At 41.1% G+C, this 24,871-nt stretch overlaps 1 protein-coding gene and 1 pseudogene across 3 annotated transcripts in view; one reads left to right on the top strand and one right to left on the bottom strand.

Moving 5' to 3' along the window:
• The window catches only part of LOC133363736 (broad substrate specificity ATP-binding cassette transporter ABCG2-like), a 57,093-nt gene that overhangs the window by 22,887 nt on the left and 9,335 nt on the right, over positions 1-24,871 (bottom strand). Inside the window, exons 2-9 of one of the 3 annotated variants that reach the window (XM_061583055.1) lie at positions 19,321-19,484; positions 12,743-12,802; positions 10,395-10,509; positions 9,969-10,121; positions 6,157-6,314; positions 5,004-5,155; positions 4,096-4,200; positions 1,991-2,232 (exon numbers count right to left, since the gene is read on the bottom strand). In XM_061583055.1, coding sequence (XP_061439039.1) covers positions 1,991-2,232; positions 4,096-4,200; positions 5,004-5,155; positions 6,157-6,314; positions 9,969-10,121; positions 10,395-10,509; positions 12,743-12,802; positions 19,321-19,484 — 1,149 coding nt within the window. Of the gene's footprint in view, positions 1-1,990; positions 2,233-4,095; positions 4,201-5,003; positions 5,156-6,156; positions 6,315-9,968; positions 10,122-10,394; positions 10,510-12,742; positions 12,803-19,320; positions 19,504-24,871 lie in introns of those variants that run through there. The other 2 variants (XM_061583056.1, XM_061583057.1) reach the window with 2 other exon arrangements.
• Positions 4,745-4,862, top strand: LOC133364603 (5S ribosomal RNA; annotated as a pseudogene).

Raw genomic sequence — 24,871 nt, 5'->3', positions numbered from 1 at the left:
GTCTTCAATTTTTTCCAAACTGCCCTACAATTCCCACCATCTCCAACCACTGGTCATGCTGCCTGGGCCTGATGGGAAATGTACTCCAACAACCTAGAGGGCACCAGGTTGAAGAAGGCTGTTTTAAAGTGTGGATGAGGTGCAATTTGGACCCAAAATGTCTTTCACTGGCACTATCAGAATGGTTAAGTCTATGTGTCAAGAATTAAGTAGAAATGATTTAACAATGCAGCCAAGATGATAGTATTAGGCAGTTTAGTACCATTTTTTAGCAGCAGGGCTTGAACAGTAAAGGGCCCTCCATACAAGGTACCACAGTGCTAAGAACCTGCTGACAGGACCAAATGTCAAGGATAATCCAACCACTAAGCCAATTGTAGTAGAAAACAAGGATCATAGCAAGACCAATTTTAGAAGTTTAACAAAGAGGGCTAAATGAACTGAGGAGCATTCAAAGATCGCATTTCTAATCAATTCCTAATGAGGTTAAAGAGATCAAAATGATTGGGGAGGGGAGTCAGGACCATTAACCCTGGAAGATTACAAAGCTCTAAAAGGGCATGATTCTTGTCACAAGGTCAAGCTTTTACAAAGTAATTAAGAGAGATCCCCATAATATCAGCAAACACAGAATCAAAGGCCATTAACTCCAGCATTCTGAGGAGATTTTTGGCTTGTGGATAGCAAAGACGTAACAAGGAATCAAATAGATCTAATTATGTGTTTTATAGAGCGCAACTTCTAAGGTGCAAGGGTGGGAGAAAGTCAACCCTTCTTTTGCCTGCCTCTTCTCCCCCGCGCTCCCCTTCCCAAGATAATTCTCCTCTTTCAGAATATCCTGATGCTTGCTTGTTGGGGCTCAGAGAAAAGCACCTGGAGAAGAGAATGCAGGGATAAAGCTGCCTTGGGTTAAGCACCGTCCCCCCACTCACCACTTCAAATCTTACCTTATTGCTGCCACATCCTAGATTAGGAGTGGGAAACCCTTTTTTCAGCTTGAGAACCACATTAATTTGGGGGCAACCTTTGGGGGAGGGTGGGGGGTCACATGCCAGCAGTGGGCAGGGCCAAAGGCAAAAGTGCCCAGAGCAACAAATCTGAATTTTTCCTTTGTACAACAGGCTAATTTCTACACACAACCACATATCCAGAGAACCGAGAGTAATTATCGGAGTTCAAGGGCCATTCCAGCCAGGCAAAACACTCATGGATGATATGAAGCAAGGCCTGTGAGGGAAGTGACCTAGGGAAAACGAGGGTGCCTCGGGAGGGGGCATGGCCTGGGGAGCATCCCAAGGGGCAGATAAAGAGGCCTGGAGGGATGCATCTGGGCCCCGACCTTGAGATTCTGTACCCCTGTTTTAGATGGTTGGCAGACACCTGGGCTCCTAAACTCAAATCTCTATGAAGACTGTAGTTTGGCCCACAGTGCATGTACTTCCCTGAGCCCCAATTCATAGGTCTCCTCAGTGGCATGGGCACTGCTTCTCAGGAAGAAGTTGGGAGACAAGATTAGCTGCTGTTTTATTATTATTATTATTATTATTATTATTAATAATAATAATAATATTTTGCAATCCTGGAGACAAGCATATGAACAGAAAGCTTCAGATGGTGGTGGGAGGCAGGGACAGAAACGTGGAAGGGGAAATTTAAGAGAGTGCTGACTCCTAGTTATTCAAAGTGATACAGACAACAGAATAAAAGAAGTAATACAAAATAAAACCTCTGTTGTTGTGCCATGGCTTGGATTGCTCTTCCCCAGATGTGTGGTTGGCGCCTACATATTGTCCAGTACCAATTCAGAACATACCTATTTCCCAGGCATTTTAACGATAGTGGTTGATGTGACTTTAAGCCCCCAATGACTTAAGATTGTGTCCTGCATGAATCAGCATAACAGCACCTCACCAGCTTCACAAACTGCGGCAAGAGTTGTAGGACTGGTGTGTAAAATGGATAAGATAACACTTTAAATGGCTAGGATTACCTGTGCTATGGAGGCTTGTGGGTTGCCTAGCAGATTTTTGAACATCCGTTTAGAGACCCACTTGAGCTGGTGAAAGAAGGAAGTGGTGTAGGTGATTTCTCGAAAAGTGGTCTCCTTTTGGTTCCCCAAAGACAGCTTTTCTAATTCTGTTTTGGTTTCTTCATAGGAAGCAGAACTAGAATACTTCTCTGCTAATTTCTCTGCCAATGTCTTATCATGACTGGTGCATTCATCAATGGTATCTTCAGAGTATAGAGAGGGGGGGAAATTGGTTACATTGAATAAGATCTTCTGGATCTATAGGAGTTGCTAGAGTACAAAGCACAAGAAAGAAATGTGCCATGACTTAAAGACCAACGACTTTGTTAGGACATAAGATTTCATGGACTACAGGCCACAGCTGAAAGGAGCAATCTGCTGGCATCTGCACTATACAAATCAGTGGTTCTACTGACGTATCTTGGAGAGCTTTAAAAACATCTTAAAATGCTTTAAAAACATCTTAAAAAGCAATTTCAACACAGACGTTAACTGGGATAAGGTCTCTACTTAAAAAGCTTGTTGAACGAGGAAGGTCTTCAGTAGGTGCTAAAAAGATAATAGAGATAGCACCTGTCTAATGTTGTAGGGGAGGGAATTCCACAGGGTAGGTGCCACTACACTAAAGGTCTGCTTCCTATGTTGTGCGGAACAGACCTCCTAATAAGATGGTATCTGCAGGAGGCCCTCACCTGCAGACCACAGTGATTGACTGGGTATATAAGGGATAAGATGGTCTTTCAGGTATCCTGGTCCTGAGCTGCATAGGGCTTTGTAGACCAAACCCAGAACCTTGAACTTGGCCCAGTAGCTAATGGGCAGCCAGTGCAATTATTTCAGCAACGGAATAACATGTTGGCAATACCCTGCCCCAGTAAGCACTGGCATTTTGCACCAGTCACAGCTTCCAGATCAGCCTCAAGGGCAGCCCCGCACACACCACGTTGCAATAATCCAGACTGGAGGTTACCAGTGCGTGGACAACAGTGGTCAGGCTATCCTAGTCCAGAAACTGCCACAGCTGTTTTACCAGCCGAAGTTGGTAAAAGGCACTCCTAGCCACTGAGGTCACCTGCGCCTCCAGCAACAAAGATGGATCCAGGCGCACCCCCAGACTACAAATCTGCTCTTTAAGAGGGAGTATGGCCCCATCCAAAGCAGGCAACTGACCAATTATCTGAACTCGGGAACCATCAACCCACACCCCCTCCATCTTGCTAGGATTCAGACTCAAGTTTATTGGCCCTCATCCAGCCCACCACCAAGTCCAGGCAGCGGACCAGGGTTTGCATAGCCTCTCCCAATTCAGCTGTTACACAGAAAGAGAGCTGGGTACCTTCAGTGTACTGCTGACACCTTGCCCAAATCTCCTGATGACCGCTCCCAAGGACCTCATATAGATGTTAAACAGCACTGGGGACAAGATGGTACCCTGCTGCACCCCACAGCAGAATTGCCATGGGGCTGAAATACAATCTCCCAATGCTATTCTCTGAAAACTCCTGCTGGGAGGAAGGGCGGGATGCTGGGAGGAAGGGCGGGCTCCTGCTGGGAGATATCTAATAATAATAATAATAATAATAATAATAATAATAATAAGATCCTGGAGATAGGATCAGAACCACCATAAAACAGTGCCTCCAATACCCATCTCACCAAGTCAGCCTAGGAGGATACCATGGTCAATGGTATCAAAAGCTGCCGAGAGATCAAGAATAACAAGGTCCCCTTTCCTTCTCCCAATAAAAGTCATCCATCAGGGCAACCAAGGCCAATTCAATCCCATAACCAGGCCTGAACCCAGATTGCAATTGCTGCGCCACAACCCTCTCTATCACCTTCCTCAAAAAGGGGTTATTTGAGACAGGGTGGTAGTTGTCACAAACCAATGGGCACAGGGTGCGCTTCTACAGGAGCGATCGGATCACCATCTCTTTCAGGGCAGCTGGAACCACTCCCTCCCACAACAACGCATTGACCACATCCTGGATAAAGCTAACCATTGCAAAATTCATCTCTTCATGTTGCACAGCAGGCGGTAACTCTAAAGAAACTGTTTTGCATACCTATATCAATTTCATCATTTTTGTTCGAAGCCACAGCTGTTGAGTCTCCATTAATGACATCCAGAAAGAAGTCAGCAGGATTGTTGTATGGTTCGCACTCATAGCCTACAAAGAAATAAAAGGTCATTCAACAAGCAGATAACGGAAATGTACAGCAAAGAACTTGGGATAAGGGATCCAGACTCCAAATTATCAAACATTACACACTACATGATTTCTCCAACTTTTGATCACATAAATACTGGCATTCCCATGCTTAAAATAAGTAGACTTAAATTAGCTTAAGGCTGGGTACACCGAATTACCCATGCACACCATGTTCGGAAAGCAAAAAAAGTACAGTCATTCTTAGCAGATGCCCCTTATTTGTGGCATTTTATTCTTTTCAAAATTTGCCAAAACAACAGTTGGAGTATCTTTCAGAAGGTTTATAAAGGCCAACTGAAATAGAAAAGGCACATGGTATGGTCCTCTTCAGACTGTGCCCCTTAACACGAGACAAAGGGAGCTGTGCTGGGCCAGACCCAAGGTCCTCCTACTCTAGTATCCTCTTGGATTGTGGGGCCCCACAGCTTCCTTTAGGAGGAGAAAACAACATTGGGAGATCTGTTCACTAATCACATATAGTTTGGCCCTCCATACCCACAATATCTATGGCCATATTACCCTGAACACACCTGATCTCATCTGATCTTGGAAGCTAAGCAGGGTCAGGCCTTGTTAGTACTTGGATGGGAGAGCGCCTGGGAATACGGGTGCCATAGGTTTAGAGGAAGGTAATGGTCAACCACCTCTGAATACCCTTTACCATGAAAATCTTGTGAATGTATCCAAAAGTCGTAATCGACTTGAAGGCATATAACTACAACAACCCACAATATTCAATACAGAGGCTTCTGAAACCTTACCAATAGACTTGAAATATTCTAGGGCATTCTGAGCAGCTCCATGATAGAGCATTCTTCCTGCAGCCAGTAAGGTCAATTTATCAAACAGTCTGAAGATTGAGTAGCGAGGTTGATGGATGGAAAAGATTATTGTTTTTCCCTGCCTGGCCATCCTGTACACAGAGCAGGCAGCAAGAAAGATGTCAATTGGCTTAAGGTTTTGTGAGAAATAAGCTAAAAAACAGGTCAACATTATGAATATACAGTTGTACAACGTGAAGAGACCATCTCTTTAGGCTCCTCCCCCTTCTCTCTCTTCTGTAGAGCCCATTAGCTACTGCTACTTGCATAACAGGCATTGATGGGATGTCAGTGTTCCACCCACCTGAAAAGCTGGTCCAGGCCTCCCATTTGGCACAGCAGATTGGGGTTTTTTTTGGGGGGGGGATCAACTCTGTCTTGGCAATATAAACCTGGTAGCAGGCTAGCAGCTTCGGGGTTTGAGATTATTGATATTGTTAGGTTACTAATACTTCCTGTACTTCTGTAATACCTGCTCAACTGTAAATACAGAAATGCACTACACATCTCCAAGAAAATGAGCTTTTTAAAGACTTGTTACAATTCCTCACTGAGGAGCCACTGGAAACCATAAAAAGGAATACAAAGCCTTGCCCACTCATTTACCACACTACCCAGTTTGCATTTATTATCACTGTACTTCCCTCATTTGTCAGAGTCTGGTTATGAGGCTGGAAGGATTACAGGTTTCATTAAAGAACTATAGCACTGACAAAACAAGTGCTGTTACTGTAAGTGGGAAAGAGTAACTACAGTAATATTGATTCTCTGAATAACAAAAACTTTACTTTGAAGTTGCTGGGTTGTTTGCCTATATTCCAAACCCTCATTTATTTACCATATTTGTATAACACTTTTTCTCCAAGGAGCTCTGGAAAGAAGACATGGGTTTTACCCCCACCAACAACTCTGTGAGGTAGGGCTTTGAAGACAGCTGGTCACCGTGGTCCAACTCCAACTCTATCCACTAAATCCCAGTGGCTCACAAAGGAATCATAGTTTTGACATAACAGTTCCTTGCATCAAAGTTGAAGAAAGAGGTATTCTTTTATTCCAGACACAGCCAAAGGCTGGTACTTTTTCTTGTAGATACCTTTTAAGGAGGAGCAGTACAGCATTGGCAGTGCTAGCATCCAATCCAGTAGTTGGTTCATCTAAGAACAAGATTGCAGGATCAGTAATAAGCTCCATTCCAATATTCGTCCTTTTTCTCTCTCCCCCTGATATACCACGAATAAACTGGGTTCCAACCTAATACAAAACAAGAATTTCCATGGCATTGTCTGATTGACTGGAAAATTCTTCCAAGTAGGAGAGTTGTCAGATACAGACATTGATTTTTATATCCAACAGTAGAAGACTGAATAATCAATTTGAAAAGGAAACTGCTTGACTTCTTCGAAATCATTTATATGTCACAAGAGGCTCCTAGCACTTCCCAATCATTGCCTTCCTGGTGTATGCTACAACAAGCAGAATTGCAATAGAATTTTCATATTATCAGAGCATTGTACTTTTTCTATGTGTACGTCCCACTATATTCCATCCTCAACATAGCTGCTGCAGTAGGGTCATCTGAAGTTAAGCATATTCAATGTACTCTTTTGTCACTAAAATGCTTTTTCAGCTATACTTTATTTTGAATAACTTTTTAATTGAATTTTTAATATACAGAAAACATACAATAAAACACACGGACAAGTCAAAATACAGAAAGAGTAATTATAATATGGGGCATGGTCTAACCTCCATATCACTTCCTTTTTTAGGTTGTCCAGAAATAACAGCAAAATTCATTGCCGTGCATAGGCTGAAGGTGGGGAGCGTCCATGTTCTGGCTGGTTAGTATAGTCAATAAAATCAAACCATATGGCAAAGAGGGTGTCACTCTTACTCTGACCTTAGGCCATCCACACCTTTTGTGTTAATTTCTCCAGGAGAGCAAGTTGCCATGTGCGGTCATACCATTGGTACAATTGAGAGGTGCCACCTAGGGTCTTCCATTCCACCGTGATGACTGCCCGGGCAGCGACCAGCAGCAGTTGAATGAGCTCTTTAGATTTAAGATGTCTAAGAGGTCCTATACATAGTTCAAGCAGTGCCATTTCCAGGGTTCTCTCAACAGTCTGTTTGGTAATGCTTTTAATTTCAGTAAAAACCGCTTGCCAAAAAGATGTTACTTTTGCACTTTCCCACCACATATGGAGATATGTTACAACAGTGGTATGCCCTCACCAGCATGTGGTAGGGGACTCACATTGAATGCAAGAGAGATGCTTGGGAATGAGATACCATCTGTGCAGCACTTTGAGTGCTGTCGCTCTATGTTGGGCTGAGGTAGTTTGGAATGGAGGTTTGTCCCACAAAGCATTCCAATCTGCTCCATCTATATGTACCCCTATATCCCCTCCCAGATCAACCGCATAGCATCAGGGCTCCCTATATGATATTCAACAAGCATCTTATAGGTCTGCAAGATCAGCCCTTTGAAACACACTGCATCTGAGGATACCAGATGTCCCCATTGGGTCAGAGTCCTAGTTGCAGCAACCCTTACTGCTGGGGCACAGATAAATGAATTAATTTGGTTCCAAGTCAGCCAGGAAAGCCGCACCCCTTAAAATTTCTGTCTGACTTCCCACTCCATTAGCAGTCCACCCCATCTGTAAAAGTCATGAAGCCTATAAAGCTGCTGGGACTTCCATTTAACCATCTCATTCAACCTATATTTGTTATAAAAGGTGGGTTGGAATGCCAAGGGAACCAGAAGGGACAAACCAGGGGCTAGCAAAGGTGCCCTCACCTTCCATACCCGAAACATGGTGAGGGTGAAATCATTGTCTAACCAAGTGAGGGACTTGAGCTTGTGTTTATAAAAGGGGAACACACTGATTGGAACCCACAACGATTTCTGTAAACTCCAGATGCACCCATTGTTTCATTGGGTCTCACAGAACAAATGAGACCATATGGCTAAGCTGGCAGGCTTCATAGTACACCTTTAAATTAGGGATCCCGCATCCCCCCTGATGCTGGTGACTATATAGCACGACTTCCAAATTCTTGGTTTTTGAGATTGGACATAGCTATCCTTTATTTTAATTAAAGAGAGGTACAGCATTATAACGCAACACTATACTGCAATAACCCTAATTTTAAAAATTTAAAAAGTCTTGTTGTTATGTACCTTCAAGTTGATTATGACTTATGGCGACCCTATGAATCAGTGACTTCCAAGAGCATCTGTCGTGAACCGCCCTGTTCAGAACTTGAAAGTTCAGGTCTGTGGCTTCCTTGATGGAATCAATCCATCTCTTGTTTGGCCTTCCTCTTTTTCTACTCCCTTCTGTTTTTCCCAGCATTATTGTCTTTTCTAGTGAAACATGTCTTCTCATGATGTGTCCAAAGTATGATAATCTCAGTTTCATCATTTTAGCTTCTAGTTGACAGTTCTGGTTTAATTTGTTCTAACACCCAATTATTTGTCTTTTTCGTAGTCCATGGTATGCACAAATCTCTCCTCCAACACATTTCAAATAAGTTGATTTTTCTCTTATCCGCTTTTCTCACTGTCCAACTTTCACATCCATACATAGAGGGGAATACCATGGTCTGAATGATCCTGACTTTGGTGTTCAGTAATACAAAAAAAGTCTGGTTACCACCATTTTAGCAACATTGTTACTGAAAGTAATTGGAATGTTTGTGTGTTTTTCTTTTAATCATTGCGGGTCTTTTTAGTTTAAAAAACAAAACAGCATTATAGCATTTTGGTATTATGGTGCTATAAATCTCTTTCATTTTTTTAAAGTATAGCTAGGAGTGTTTTTTACTGATAACTGAAACATAAATTTAAAAAGAAGAGGTCCGAAGATGGGACCTACCACAAATGGTATAATGTGTGCTAAGCTGTGATGGGTTCACCTTCCCAGTATGACACTGTCTACATGCTATTCTTCCATTCTTCTGGGAAAAAAGTATGACATTCTGCAGTCTGAGAAAAGATGGGAAAAAAACAGGACAACAGTGGTGGAACGAAGACATCATGTGCATGCCTCATACAAATCATGACAATTCCACACTAAACACTTGGAGTGATATCTAACATTACTCATTAAAGGTTGTATCCAATGCTGCATGAATGGAATTCCACTTGCACAATGGGAGCTCTCCTTCCTTCCGCAACTCCCAACCCTTTGGAGCAGATCTTGAGGGTGCGGGGGAAGGGTGCAGGGAGGACAAGAGGAAAGAGAAGTCCCGCTGCATAGATGGAATTCTGTTCCGCCAGTGCCATGGCAGCATTGGATACAATCCTAAATCTGTAATTTCAATGGGTCTTTGGGATTAACATTGCATATCATCTCTAATGGAAGCATCGAGACGTTAACCAATTGTAAGAGCAAATCAGTTACAGTATGGGTGGTGGCGGGCACAATGAGGTTAAAATTTGACACGTCCACTCTTTAAAATTAGGTCACTCCCAGATGACCTCTTTATGGAACATTCACCCCAGTTTGTTTGTATAAAGTTGAAGGACATTGGTTATTTAATGAGCTTTCATTCTGATTTGTTTGCAGGAAGGTTATATATCAGGTCAAACAACTGTTGTCCCAGGCTCTCATCATATTCTTTACTGAAAAAACTCTGGGGTGAGTCTATGTATTTGGAAGTGGGTTTGTCATGCAAACCCTTCAATTCCACTTTAATTGTACAATCGGAATTTGCCACTATGCCACTGAAATCCACGACAAAAATATCAACAGTCTGGAAGCACCCTTACAATTACAAACACTGAGCCATTACCTTTGAATCGGCCACTTTTGTCAATCCCAGCTCCTTGAAATCCACGACAAAAATATCAACAGTCTGGAAGCACCCTTACAATTACAAACACTGAGCCATTACCTTTGAATCGGCCACTTTTGTCAATCCCAGCTCCTTGAGTATCTGGTCAACCCTTTCCTTCTTTTCTTGCTCGCTCACAGTCTTTGGCAATCGGAGGGCGGCTGAGAATTGGAAGTTCTCTCTCACGGTCAAGGTCCCCATCACCACATCATCCTAAACAATCCAAAGAAAACATTTGGACATGTGTCTCCACGATCAGGAGCTCCAGTGTGGATACAAAAGCCTCAAAGCATACGTGGAGCTCCATGGAAACATTCTCTATTCTAGGCTCTGCAATGCTAAATTAAAAATGAATCGGACAGTCCACTCTGCTCACACACCTAGTTGAATATATGAAACTTCACTGCACCTCACATCGGACAATCCTGATTTATCACTGGCTTCGGTAAATGGTAAAATAATTAAGTTAAACTATCAATTACTTGCCTGTACAACATATCCAGATATACATTTAAAATTGGCAGGCTGAGGAGCTCCATTGATTAGAACATTGCCACTCAAGCCATGAGGATCTTTCCTTGCAGCTAAAATATCCAGTAGTCTAGAAGACAAAAATGACCTGCATCATCCATTACATTTCCATTCATTAATTAATGTGTGCAATTAATGTGCACATTTTAATGGTGTGTGTGTGTGTGTAGAGTAACTCTTTCTCTGCCACGGCCCTCTCTGGCGCTGCTATTTGCATTTAAAGGGAAGCATCTATTGGCACAACAGAGGCTACACTTGAAAGTACACCGATACTGCTCAGCACCACAAAATGCCAAACTACATGTCATATTAGGCACATAGTTTGGCGACGCATATTTGCCTTTTATACTTTAAATAGCAGCTGCAGGGGAGGGCAATCAGGACTACGGCATGCAGGGAGGATACTTATTTAAAACAGAAAATTGATAAAATTAATAAAAATTGAAAAACTGAAAATATTAAGGGGCTGTAGCTCAGCGGTAGAGCATCTGCCTTGCATGCAGAAGGTCCCAAGTTCAATCCCTGGCATCTCCAGGTAGGGCTGGGAGAGACTCCTGCCTGAAACCCGGGAGAGCTGCTGCCACTTGGTGTAGACAGCACTGACCTAGGTGGACCAATGGTCTGACTTGGTACTTCCTGTGTTCCTATTATGTTCATATTTAATATGACATTTTAAGTTCTTTTAAGTTCTCAAATAACTATTTTGGATCTTGTGGAGAATGTGTTTTGTTACACTAACAATATTGAATAAACGATGGGTAGCCAAGGTGGTGCCCTCCAGATGTTGTTGGACTACAATTCCCATCAGCCCCAACTATCATGTCCAAAGGCCAGGAATGAGGAGAGTTGTACTTGTCTCAGTGTCTCGTTTTTCCAATCTTAAATTCAGTTCTTCACATTTCTGCAGCAATTTGCAATTTTTAAAAAGAACCTCATGAAAATTCTTCCAACATTTTAGTGTGAATTTCTTCTAATAAACACATTTTTGTATGGAGTTTTGACTAATGTACATATTTAACAGTTTCTCCTACCACAATGCATTTTGGTATGTTATTTTCACTAATATTTTCATGTTTATGCACACCTTTCCCTAATATATGTTAAGAGACTCCTATTCCCCTCACAGAGCTCCAATTCCCAGAGTTCCCTGCGAAGAGGGACTGACTCTTCCACCATTCTGGGAATTGTAGCTCTGTGAGGAGAATAGGAGCCTCCTAACAAAACTCTCAGCACCCTTTACAAGCTACACGTCCTAGGATTCTCTGGGGGAAGCCATGACTGTTTAAAGTGGAATAATATTTATTTATTTTATTTATTTATTGTATTTATATATCGCCCCATAGCCGAAGCTCTCTGGGCAGTTTACAGTACCTAAAAACATTAAAAACAAATATACAAATTTAAAACACATCGTTTAAAAACAATTTAAAACACAATTAAAACATTTAAAACAATTTAAAAACATATGGTAAAATGCCTAGGAGAAGAGGAAAGTCTTGACCTGGCACTGAAAAGATAACAGTGATGGAGCCAGGTGCACCTCGTCAGGAAGATCATTCCATAATTTGGGGGCCACCACTGAGAAGGCCCTCTCCCTTGTTGCCACCCTCCAAGCTTCCCTCAGAGTAGGCACCCGGAGGAGGGCCTTAGATGTTGAGCGTAGTGTACGGGTGGGTTCGTATCAGGAGAGGCGTTCCATCAGGTATTGTGGTCCCAAGCCGTGTAAGGCTTTATAGGTTAAAACCAGCACCTTGAATAGAGCTCGGAAGCATACAGGCAGCCAATACAAGCGGGCCAGAATCGGTTTTATATGTTTGGACCGTCTGGTCCCTGTTACCGATCTGGCCGCTGCATTTTGCACAAGCTGCAGTTTCTGAACTATCTTCAAAGGCAGCCCCACGTAGAGTGCATTGCAGTAATCTAACTTGGAGGTTACCAGAGCATGGACATAATAGTGGAATAAATGTACAGTGTGAATGTGGCCTCACTTAAGAATTATCTGTTGCTCTAACCTGGCTTTGCCTTGTCAAGACTACAATATTGAGTACCATTAGTACTCATTAAACTAATTGTTTAAACAGCTCCACTGAGAATCATAGCCAGGGACATGGTCACAGCATTTTACTGAATTGTAGAAACAGTCAAATACTCCCTGTTGAAAATTGTTTAGCACTGGACTATGACCTTCTTGGGCTTCAATATGTGAAGCCATGATTTCTGCCTGGATCAATTTCTTTTAGTGAAGGATATGAATTGGAATCAAGTTAATGCTTAACAATTTCATTCATTGCCACAAGACTTACGAAGATTTGCCACTGCCAGTTGGCCCCAAAATTGCATTCAGTCCAGGCCTCATTATCCCACTGCAACACAAAACCAGCATAATTCTTGTGAGTTGTTTCATATTTGGTACATTGTATCTATTAATCAAAATTAATCAAATTGCAGATTGATATGAAAGGCTGAAGGTCTCATAAAGTACTCCCATACAACACTCTCAGCATGCCCATGCTGCTGTACATAACAGCGCAAGAGCAGTAATGCTGAACAAGCTGTCCTTCAGGATGGCATACATATCATTTATTATTATTATTATTATCATCATCATCGCCTCTCAGGTGTCAGTCCAACACTCTAACCACTACACCACTCTGGCACTCATGGATTTCCCTTTCATCCCGATCCTCACAATAATCACAACCCTGTGAGAAACATAAGGTTGAGAAAGAGGAGAGGAGAAAGTCCCAGACTATGGTCTGAAGGCACATAAGGCCAGCAGGTCTAGTCAGTGCCTGGATGGGAGACCGCCTGGGAACCATATGTAAGCCGCCTTGGGTTTCAATCATGAAAAGAAAGGCAGGATAGGAAAGCAATAAATAAATAAAGAGGAGTGACCCAACCCAAGGTCATTCACCTGAGCAGTGAGGGGCTAAAAAAACATGACAGTGTAAGGCTTGGTAGCCTAATGTTTAATCCACCTGTGATCATGGATCCACAGGTGTTCCCTAAAACTTACATATTAACTCTATGGCTGCCTGTAGTTAATACCTACTGCTTTCATAACACATCGTTTCAGCTTATCTTCCCGCAAGCTACCAAATATTCTGCAGGGAGTGGACTTGTCACCTTTCGCACACAGAGCAATATAATTCAGTTAATTATTTATAGCCATATGACAGTGTGATGTCATATAATATTGAACTTCAAAGACTTTAAATATCTTAACACTGAAGGAAAATAAAAGTCTGAGGTTAATATCCAAAGAAAAATCATGCAAGCACAAGGGAGAGCTTTGCGTGAAGTTTGAGCTTTGCTTGCTGTGGTTGTGTTTTCTTTCTTAGCACTTCCAATTGCTGGAGAGGCAAGCCACTTTTAGAACTGGGCAGTGTCTTGTCTCCTTGGGTTTTTTAAGATGGCAAGCAAAACAGTGGGCTTTTTAATTGAATTATGATTGTATTGTTTTAACTCTTTTTTTAGTTCCATTGCATTGAGTTGTCTGTGCATAATATACATAATTGTAATTTAGTGGCATACACATTGTCAAAATAAATAAACCCATTTACCGGGTTGTATTCAATTATGACTTTGCATGGAAAGCACAAGGTGAGGCCCCCAATCTATTGCCCACTGCAGATCTCATGTCTCCCCAAAATCTGCTTCTGCAAGTTGAGCGACCTTTTAGAACAGTATGAGATATGACAGTGAGGGTTGCTGTAGATATGGGGACTAGCAAAAAGCAGATGCCTCACCTTGTACAAGTGAACGCACTTTCCCCTAGCATAAAGCCACCACTGATACAACGCACTGAAATGAACACACTGACACATTAATTTATTTCAATAGCAATATTACATAGGGCATAGTATTCCTACATCTGCACTGTTAAAAGAATTCTACTCAGCAATGTCTTCTGGATGGACAGCTCATTACGAGTGTCCACATGACACATCCCTGTGCATTCAGTGGGCATGTGAAGGGCCACTGCCTCTGGTCAAACCTCTCTCTCTCTCTCTCTCTCTCTCTCTCTCCAGACATATATGGTTCTTCCTTGTGACTATAAAGTGGGTCCACTGGTCCAGGGTTTCTGATCACAGGAAGAGCCCTATGTACAACTATGCATGCATAGGGCCCTTTTTCACTAATTCTGAATATGAGATCACCTGAAAGTGTGGCCTGCAGATGTGTTGGCTGCAGCAGGGGATGTGGCCAATAGACATGGCCAGAGGAAGCAATCCCATTCCCTCCTCATGAGGTCACTGTAGGTGTCGGGGGGAGTCTTGTTTGATGATGTCTGTTATCTTAGAAAGTAAGCTTGCATATTTTAGCGATTAGGAGACTGAATTTTGAACCAGGAAGCCTCCGATCCATTTTTGTTTATTTAATTTTTCAGTTTTTTCCACATATATGTCACAAACAACTAAATTTAAACATACGGTATAGCTCATACAGAAACTTTTCCTCAGCAGGGACTGCCATTTTAGATCCAGCAGTTCCCACCAAAATTCCACTCTGTCATCTTATTTGGAAGATTTGTTAATGTTACATCATACAACCAACAGGGCAGCATTATGTCTCCCCCTATGATTTTTTTTAAATTATTGCTTAAAAATATAGTATACATTCATTTCTAGCACATACACAAAAAGAATACACAAAAGAATAAAAAGAAAAAATACATAGAATATATATGTATATGAAAAGGAAAACAAAGGAAGAGAGGGAGTTTATATAGATATATTAATGATGTATCGTTTATATAGACAAAGAGAAAAAAAGTCCTCTCAAAACTCAAACGCATAAAGGACATTCACTACATAAAAAAAATTAGAGCTAATCATTTTCCTCTTTGTAATACCCTAATGTACTAGAAATAATGGTCAGTTAATTGTAAATTACTAAAACAAAAACATCTCAAACCTGTAATTTCCATATCTGCCATTCCAGTATTGGATAAACTTTTCCAACCTTTCCATAAATTCTGTGCCTCTTAATATCCTTTCTCTCCTATGCACAAAATAAGTTAACTTGTCCATTATAGCAAGTTCTAAACACTTATTCAACTATTCATTTTCATTAGTTTGTGCCATTCCCCCCTTCTTTTTTATATTATTCATTACTTTTCTATACTTTTTAAATTAAATTTTCAGATAATATAATTCATTCATTCATTGGCGATCATTCGTGGCCGAGTAAGATTGTCTTCCAAGATAAGGTCTTTAACAGTGGGTCCATACTGTGGAGGCCAATTCTGGATCCACACAGCCTCCCACAGTGAGGACATAGGTTTCCAGATGGAAGATGGTCATGATGAGGATTTGTTTGACATGCCTTCCACTTAGCTTGTTTGTCCCGTTCGCCCTGTATTCGTGCTTCTTCAAAGTGCACAGCACCTTTGATAATAGCCGACCTCCATTTGGGACGTTCATGGGCCAAGACTTCCCAGTTGTTGATGTTCATGTTACATTTTTTTAGATTCGCTTTAAGAACATCTTTAAACCTCTGTTGCCATCCACCGACGTTCCGTTTTCCATCCTTACGTTGGGAGTAAAGTAGGTGCTTTGGAAGACGGTGATTAGGCATTCGAACAACATGGCCGGTCCAGCAAAGTTGATGTTGAAGGATCATTGTTTCAACAATGGTAGTCTTTGCTTCTTCCAAAACGCTAACATTAGTCCGTCTGTCTTCCCAAGTAATTTGAAGAATTTTCCGGAGGCAGCATTGGTGGAATCTTTCAAGAAGATGGGAGTGGCGTTTTCAGGATGTATGGTTGGGATTCTGATGTTTCTGAGAATGAGCTAGGAGAGGGGGGCAGTTGGGCTGAGTCGTCTGGAGGGGAGGAGGAGGCTTCCCAGATAGAAGGGGAAAACCTTGAACAGGCAACAGACTCGTTTCCCACGCACTCCCTCCTTAGGAATGTGAAGCAGTTACAGACAGAGGGGGAGGAGGAGGGAGACCAAGGCCCTCCGGCTGCAGAGAAGGGTAGAGAGAAATCGCCTGAAGTGTTGGGCCAACCCCCCCCACTCCCTACCATCCTTTCCGAATCAGAAGGGGAGGAGGCAGCCGCCCCCCCATCGCCCCGCACCCGAAGACAGTTAAAAAGGCGCCAAAGAAAAGAGGAGGGAAGGGGCGTAGATGTGGGCAATTTGAGGCAGAGCGAGAGAATTCGCGCCCGAAAGCCCCCTTGATAAGGGACAGGGAATGTTTGATACTCTGTTCTATCAACTCTTTTCCATGTCACGGGTTTTGGTTCATGTTAAGAGTTCATAAGGCGGAGAAGCCTATGTCTGGAAATTACTCTAATAAAAACTGATTTGCTTTCATCAAGTGATTCTGTTCTTGAGTCCCAACCCGGGCACGACAGGCGTTTATAAATGGTCCATGTTTCACAGGCATACAGTAAGGTCGGTAGTACAATGGCTTTGTAAATAAGCATTTTTGTCTCCCTGAGAATATACCAATCCTCTATCACTCTATGCTTCATTCGGGAGAATGAGGCACTCACAGAGCTCAGACGATGTTGAATTTCAGCATCGTTGTCAGCTTTTACAGAGAGATGGCTGCCGAGATGGAGAAGTGATCAACGTTCTCCAAAGTCACACCATTAAGCTGGATTGATGGTGCTACAGAGGGACTAGTTTTACACCTGTTGATGAAGCACTTTGGTTTTTTTAATATTAAGTGAGAGCCCAAGCTTTGCATATGCTTCTGCAAAGACATTTAGGATAGTTTGAAGTTCTTTCTCTGAATGTGCAGAGACTACATTATCATCGGCATATTGAAGTTCTATGACAGAGGTTGACATTACCTTACTTTTTGCTTTCAGCCTACTGAGATTAAAAAGCTTTCCATCTGTTCGATATATGATTTCCACACCAGTAGGAAGTTTTCCCTCAATAAGGTGTAGTATCACAGCAATAAGGATAGCAAATAAGGTAGGAAGAATGACGCATCCCTGTTTTACGCCTGATCTGACTCTGAATGGATCGCTCTGAAAGCCATTGTTGTCCAAAATTGTTGCTGTCATGGTGTCATGAAGGAGTAGCAAAATATTCACGAATTTATCAGGGCATCCAGTTTTCAGAAGGATGGTCCAGAGAGCGGTTCGATTCACAGTGTCAAAGGCCTTAGTGAGATCAATAAATGCCATATATAAAGGTGGATTCTGCTCCTGGCATTTTTCTTGAAGCTGTTGTGCAGTGAAGATCATGTCCTGGAAGGATGGAAACCATTTTGAGATTTGTGGAGGACATCCTCTGAGATCGGCAGGAAGCCATTTGCGAGGATCCTTGCAAGCATTTTACCTGTGGTAGCCAGAAAAGGAGTACCTCAACAGTTCCCGTAATCTGTTCTATCACCCTTCTTAAAAAGGGTGATAATTACAGCAACCCTAAAGTCTTCTGGGATCTCCTCCCTCATCCAGATTTTTTCAATGAGCTTATGAAGTTGTTGTGTAAGTTCAGGCCCACCTTCTTTAAAGACTTCAACAGGAATCCCATCAGGTCCACTAGCTTTGTTGTTCTTCATTTGATTAATGGCTTTACTGACTTCATCCAAATTTGGGGATACTGCAAGCTCATCTCTAGTTTGTTGTTGTGGAATTTGCAAGAAGACCTCATCAGCCACAATAGAGTTACGATTGAGGAGGTCATGGTAATGCTCTTTCCAGCTCAGTGCAATAGACTCTTTATCCTTAAGTAGTTTGGTACCATCCATTGAACATAAGGGATTTGTACCGTAATTTGTTGGTCCATAGATAGCCTTTGTGGCATTAAAAAAGCCCTGTGCATCATGAGCATCTGTAAAGTGCTGGATTTCTTGAGCTTTCTTTATCCACCAGGCGTTCTTAAATTCTCTAGTTCTTCTTTGGACCTCAGCCTTTGCACTGGCATAGATTTTTTTCTTAGCAGCACAGTTAGTGTCTTTCTGCCATATCTGGAAGGCTTTCCTTTTCTTGTGTATTGTGTATTGATAGATTTTGAGATGTATATAGGTCTTGATAATACTTACAAAACTCACCGATCACCTTCCTATCGGTCTTTACTTGTCCTGCAACTGTCTGAATCATAGGTATCATATTTTGTTTATGATGCTTTGCAAGCTGCCATGTGAGGAACTTATTTTGTTTAGCCCTTTTGGTGGTCCGGTTCTCGAGATATACATAAAAACATCAGCCGCCCCCACGACTGTTAAATCTTTCTTTAAACAGTACTGTATACAGTACTATAGCACTTTGTAGCTTTAACTCCACCTTACGTTTGTTTTGTCATTGCCAAAGATTTCTCTGCAGCCATCGTATCATGCAGGTCAACCCTATTTTTTGCTACAACCAACCTCTCATATATGTCATCTGAAAAATTTTGCTTGTGCCTCTTCTGCAGATTCTCCAACTCCTGTGTGAAGTCATTCCTTCTGATTTTATGCTGCCTTTCCCCCCCTCCTCAATATTAATCAGGGCCCCTTATTACTGCTTTAAAGACATATCAGAGAGTCACAACTGAATTTACAGAGCATTGTAAGGCCAACTGAAGGGACTCTGCAGTCGCCATGTCCTAGCCAGTATCACACAAGCCCCAGTGGATTTCCCAGTGCCTGGGTTTCAACAACAGTTGGCACAACAGATAAGAGACTTGGTTATGGCTGGTATATAAAAATATTTGGCACCCATCCTCCATGAACTCACTCAGTGGCCTTAAGTAACTGCGATTATCTTGGTCTCGGTCCCTGATCTGTAATATAGAGATAATAATATGCTAGTATACATAACAGGGTTGCTGTAAGAATTAATGGGATAGCGTGAGTGTAGGTGAAACACAGTGGACACTAAAAGCACTATATAAATATTAAGTATTATCATAAAGGAATGAAACTGAGAAATACATACTTGATATCTCTCAAAATGTCTTTCTCAACTGTTTTTCGGCAACCTATAAAGCCACTCTTGGTCTTCACTCTATAGCAGATATTGTGAAAGGTGACAGTAGTGGCTTTCATCAAATTCTTGCTTGGGATGCCATTTGTACTGGATTCTGACATTGGGATACTGACCTGTGGATTTTGAGCCATACTGTAAACCATAAAATGAACACAGATTATGATATATGCAAATTTCAGACATATAGGCTCCAGACTACTTCTCATTGACATGCAACAGAAACAGTGTGAATGAAGCTCAAATGTCTCACACAAAAGTCATCTAGGAGTACATACAGATTTATCTTTAAACAGGATTTCATGTGTTTTCTCCTCTGGCAGAGCACACCAAACTTTCTTCCATCATCACAATCTGTTTGGCAGCTATATATATTTGCAGTTCTAATTTTGATCTCATTCATCTATCTTTTTTTTAAAGAATATCTTTATAAAGTTTCAACATTATAAAAAACAACGTAGAAGGCAGTGGACACTGCCTGCTTCATAGCACAATAACAAAAGAGGGGAAAGCAATCATTATACAATAAAGTATAAAAAGAAGGACTAAAACAAGATAAAAAGGAGCAGATAGGCATAAGGACATTAAACTGGAAGAGAAATGAGGGCATACAATAGTAACTAAGCAGGTGTTGTCAATTTGTGTTACATCACACTATAAGTTCAACATACAAGTCCCACACCATACATGTATTGTGCATTGCCTCAGGGAATGGAGATTGTAACTAAAGAACAGATCATCCTAGGGGTCAGAAACATAAATAGTAAGAAACAGGTTAATTTGGCAGTATAAGATTATCCAAGAGTATTTTTCCATAAGGAAGTATGTATGGAAGGTGGACTCTAGTCATATTCCTTACTTGCAATAAAGCTTATAAGCATGAATCATTTTGTATGGAACGTGTGCTTTTTGATGGGTTTCATCACTTCCTCAGTTGCTAGGTTAATTTCTCCATGAGTGCTACATTCCATAACTGGTTATACCACTCCTCAACCAGGTTACAATCTGTTCTGTGATAATACCAGTTTCATAAAAAAAAAAAATTCCAAAATGTTTGGACGATTGGGCATGTCCACCATAAATAGTATATGGAAGAAGGTCTCTGTCTTCCCAGACCCACTCCAGTATGTGAAATCCATATTCTGGGTAATTTTGCTGAGAGTGTGGGGAGCCAGGTACCATCTATGGACCAATTTAATGGAGTGTTCCCTCAATATGGCCGAGGCAGAATGAAATCTGCAATCAGCCGAAATAATAGAAAGAAGACATGTGCTGTGCTGATCGTGTTTTAGCAGGGAGGAAGCAACATTATTAAGACAGTTGATATAGTTCAGATGGTCACTTTAAATATGTCTGATTTACTTTGCAATTTTAGTGAAGTTTCCTATAGGAAATCATTTTCTTTTGTTTCTATTTCTGTGAATATATGAAGTACAGCAACACTTTGCAAAATTTACACTAAAAACATTCCAAAAATAATTGTAGAATAGTGGCACTGACTATTCTGCAGAATAGTCTCCAGTCGACCTCAGAAGTGTCTCAATTTCCACAAGTTAAACCAGTGGGAGGTGAAATATATTCTAGCAAAATGCTAGATATACTCTGTGTTTTTAATTGACCATGCCCACCTTTCCTTAAGTGGAGTAGTTTAAGCATAGCAGGCTGAAAACATGCATCTTGGGCAGGCCAAGTTTGTTTTTCCCGACAGTCCCTGCTTTAAGTAGCAACATATTGGAATCAGTCTGATTTTACATCAAACTGCAGTTTCAGATTCAACTTTTAATGCACACAAAAAAGAAATAGAACATAACCTCCAATTTGAAACACAAAAGGCTGTCTTCACCGTCATATGGCATTGACCAATAAAAAGGATACGAAATTAATAAAAAGAAATTTGACACAGATTTCTAGGATGAATAATGAGGGAAATAAAATTTTCTAGTTTAGATTCTCTGTAGAAACATTAGTAACACAGGAAAGAAGCAAAGTAAGAAGAACACCAACTCACCATATGCTCAGAGGCACATGTTACCAAATTCTTCCAAACTACACAGCAAGTGGATTGGACTGTGAAAGACCAACCCAAATTGTGTTTGTATTTTGACAAACTTGTAGGGCAGTCCAATATCTCAGAGAGGAGGTCAGGTCTCCTGCTACCCTGGTGCATTCATTATAGCTGCTCAATTTCTCTGCTTTTTAAAGTTTGATAGAAATATCTGTGGGCTATAGGTACATTCTTAAACTGCAAGGTTTTTTGCATATTAGTGAATATGTATATGGAACTCAGGAAGTAAAAATTGGTACAAATTCAGGACCTGTTCAGAAGAGCATCGGGTAGACACAGGAAAAATCTGTCTTTCTAGTCTATTAATTCTACATCCATCTGCGAGCTTTAGTATATCTGAAGTGCTGTTGCTTCTAGCACTTCTCCAAGCCAAGGTTACATGATAGGGCAACAGGCACACAAACACAATTCATCAGAGTTTGGGGACCCATCACATTCAGGCTTTGCAAGTGATGTTCCTCTTGCCCAGCAAGAGTCACAGGTTGTGTGAACTGGCCCTCAGTACATACCAACAACCCACATACATTGAGCACAATCCAGCCGAGCTCCTCCATACAACCTGTTTATTGAGCATTCATCACGATTTGCTTGCACAAAGCTTGTTATACAATATCTGCTCTTTATTGAACATTTGCTCCCATTTGTTTGCAGCGAGATATTTTTATTAAAAGAAGTAGAGTTTGCACACTCATAACATATATACACATAGTGCTTACATATTTATAATAAGGCAAAAACATTATATAGTTGCAGGGGTGAGACTGTGCTGGGACCATCAAGGGACAACCTTCTCCACCTGCCTTGCCCCCTCACCCCTTCTCTTAGTGACATTTTTCTGGGGACTGTCCTTTATCAGGAAGATGAGTACTTTTGGTTTTTAGCTGTTGTTGCTTTTTAGAAATGCTAGGATTTTGTTGGCTTGAATTTTTGTAAATTGTATTGTTTTTATTTGTATTTTGTATTTGTGTGTAACCCACCTTGGGGGCCTTTTTGGCCAAAAGGCGGCCTAGAAATAAACCATAACTAGGGTTGCCATATTGCCCGGTTAGCCGGGTTTTACCCGGATTCTTTGCATGCCACCCGGTGCCCGGCTAGCCCCTTAGGTGCCCCGGATTCTCAGCTTTAATTTTAAAAAAATTAAGTTTCTAGGTGGTCCGGTTCTTGAGATATACATAAAAATGTCAGCCGCCCCCCCCCGACTGTTAAATCTTTCTTTAAACTGTACTGTATACAGTATTATAGCACTTTGTAGCTTTAACTCCGCCCGTTCAGGATTGCAGCCAATCAGTGAAGCCAGGATTATTTCAGTTTCATTGACCTGAGGCAGTGCCTAGAAAACAAAATGGTGGTCCCCCCCCCCCCGTTTATCTGAAAATCTCATAAATTGGGTAAGTATATACATTTCAGTTTCTTTTCCTCTTGCGTGCAGGAGTCAGATCTTGGGCAGTGTTTTGAAAACCTTCCCAATACTTGCTTTTTGTAAAAGCAATGCTAATCCCATATGCCCACAGTAAATCCCACTGAATTCAATAGGACTTACTTTTGAGTAGACATGGTTATGAATGTGCTGAAAATCAATGGGACTTTGGAGTGAATGTAAAAAAGAATTGTGCTTGTGTTCTCTTTCTGTCCCCCCCCCTCCAGTCCTATTTTAAAGCAAGTAGGCAGGGCTTACTTAGGTATTACAGGTTTTATTCTGCAGGAAACTAATACTGATTTTTTTTAAACTAATATTGATTTTTCTGCAATGACCAACTGGTTTGACAATAAACTAGTATATGGGCTGTATGTATTTATACATCTGCAGTGTGTGCGTGTGTGTATGGAGTCTTTCCAACAACCCTGTGAGATAAGGTTGGAAACCAAGGCAGCTCACAACAAGAAATAAAGCCATTTAAAATCCAATAACCATAAAAACAAGTATAAACAGTTGCAAAACAGCGTAAAGTGGCATGATTCGGAATTTTGGGTTGTGTGAATGAAGTTGCTTATCACTTGAGGTTGCATTTCTGTCCCTGTTTGAGTAAGCCCCACTGAATACACTGGGACTTGCTTCTGAATAAATAAACCTAGGATTACACTATAAATATCTTTACAGTTTGTGTAAATAATAAATATATTTGATAGTCATGCTTATATAAATATTTCTTCATTTATCATATTTTTGGTTTTTGGTTAGGAATCCTGACTGGTTGTGAGATGCTTAGTTTTCTGCCTTACTCATAGGAATCTTGTTGTGGTTGGTATGGTATTGCATTTAAAAAATCATGGTACGAAATGGCCTGAATCAGTATAAGGCAGATTCCTTGGTTCCTAAAAGTGGGAAGAGACTCAAGGGCCACAGTGACTCCAACATTTATTTAATTTTATTTACAACATTTATATACTGCTTTATTGTAAAAAATCTCAAAGCGGTTTACAGAAAGAATTAAAACAATAAAATTATTGGCAAAAGCGTTAAGGACAGATACTTAAAAACATTCAAAATAATAAAACGAGCAATGAGTTAAAAACAGATTTAAAAACACAATAGCTTCCACATGCCTAGAGAGGCTTGCCTCAAGAAAACTGATTTTAGCAGGTGCTGAAAAGAGGCATCTACCTAATGTCAATAGGCAAAGAGTTCCAAAGTGTAGGTGCTGCCACTTTACAGGACTGATTTTTTACAAGAGCAGAACAAGTACTATGTGGCACCCATAACATGGAAAGCACAGCTTGAACTTGGCCTGGTAGCAAATCAGCACCAATGCAGATTTCAAAGCAGAGGTATTATGTGCTGATAGGATCTCACTCATGTCAGCAATTGTGCTGCAGCATTCTGCATTAACTGCAGTCCCCAGGTCAGGTTGTGCTGCATGGGGATTTCTGTGACCTTGGCTGACTGTCTGCTAGGATTTTTTTCATTTGGGTTTTTGCTTATGAATCCTGACTGGTTGTGGGATGCTGAGTTTTCTATCTCACTCATAAGAATCTTGTTGTGGTTGGTATGGTATTACATTTAGGAAAGTGATACTGCCTTTTGTGTTGTTTTTTTCCTATTTGCATTTCACTTATCTTTAACCTCACTCCGTTACAGCCATAGAAGCAACAGCAGCATATGCAAGATAATTAACTCCCATTAGTGATAACAGCAAGAATTTATAATTATTATTTCAATTAAAACAAGAGGCTTATCAATACTTTGAAGAGGACTAGATATTTATTTTCTTTCTGAGCCCAGGACTGGGTCTTTCATGATGCCCGGGGGGGACGAGGGACCAGGAGAGTAGTTGATAAAACAGACATCCTGGCATTGGTAATCTAATTAGCAAAGTATGTGTGGGGTTGTTGCACACTTCCAGGCCCAGTTTCATTTTGAGTATGGAGGTGGAACCTGTGTAGATGTGGTTGATCAAAGGGAGAAGAATTTTTTAGTTAAGCGAAGCTCTGCAATTGTAG

The sequence above is a fragment of the Rhineura floridana genome, chromosome 9 (assembly GCF_030035675.1).
Source record: "Rhineura floridana isolate rRhiFlo1 chromosome 9, rRhiFlo1.hap2, whole genome shotgun sequence".
Lineage (NCBI taxonomy): Eukaryota > Metazoa > Chordata > Lepidosauria > Squamata > Rhineuridae > Rhineura > Rhineura floridana.
This window is presented reverse-complemented; position numbering and strand designations above follow the sequence as displayed.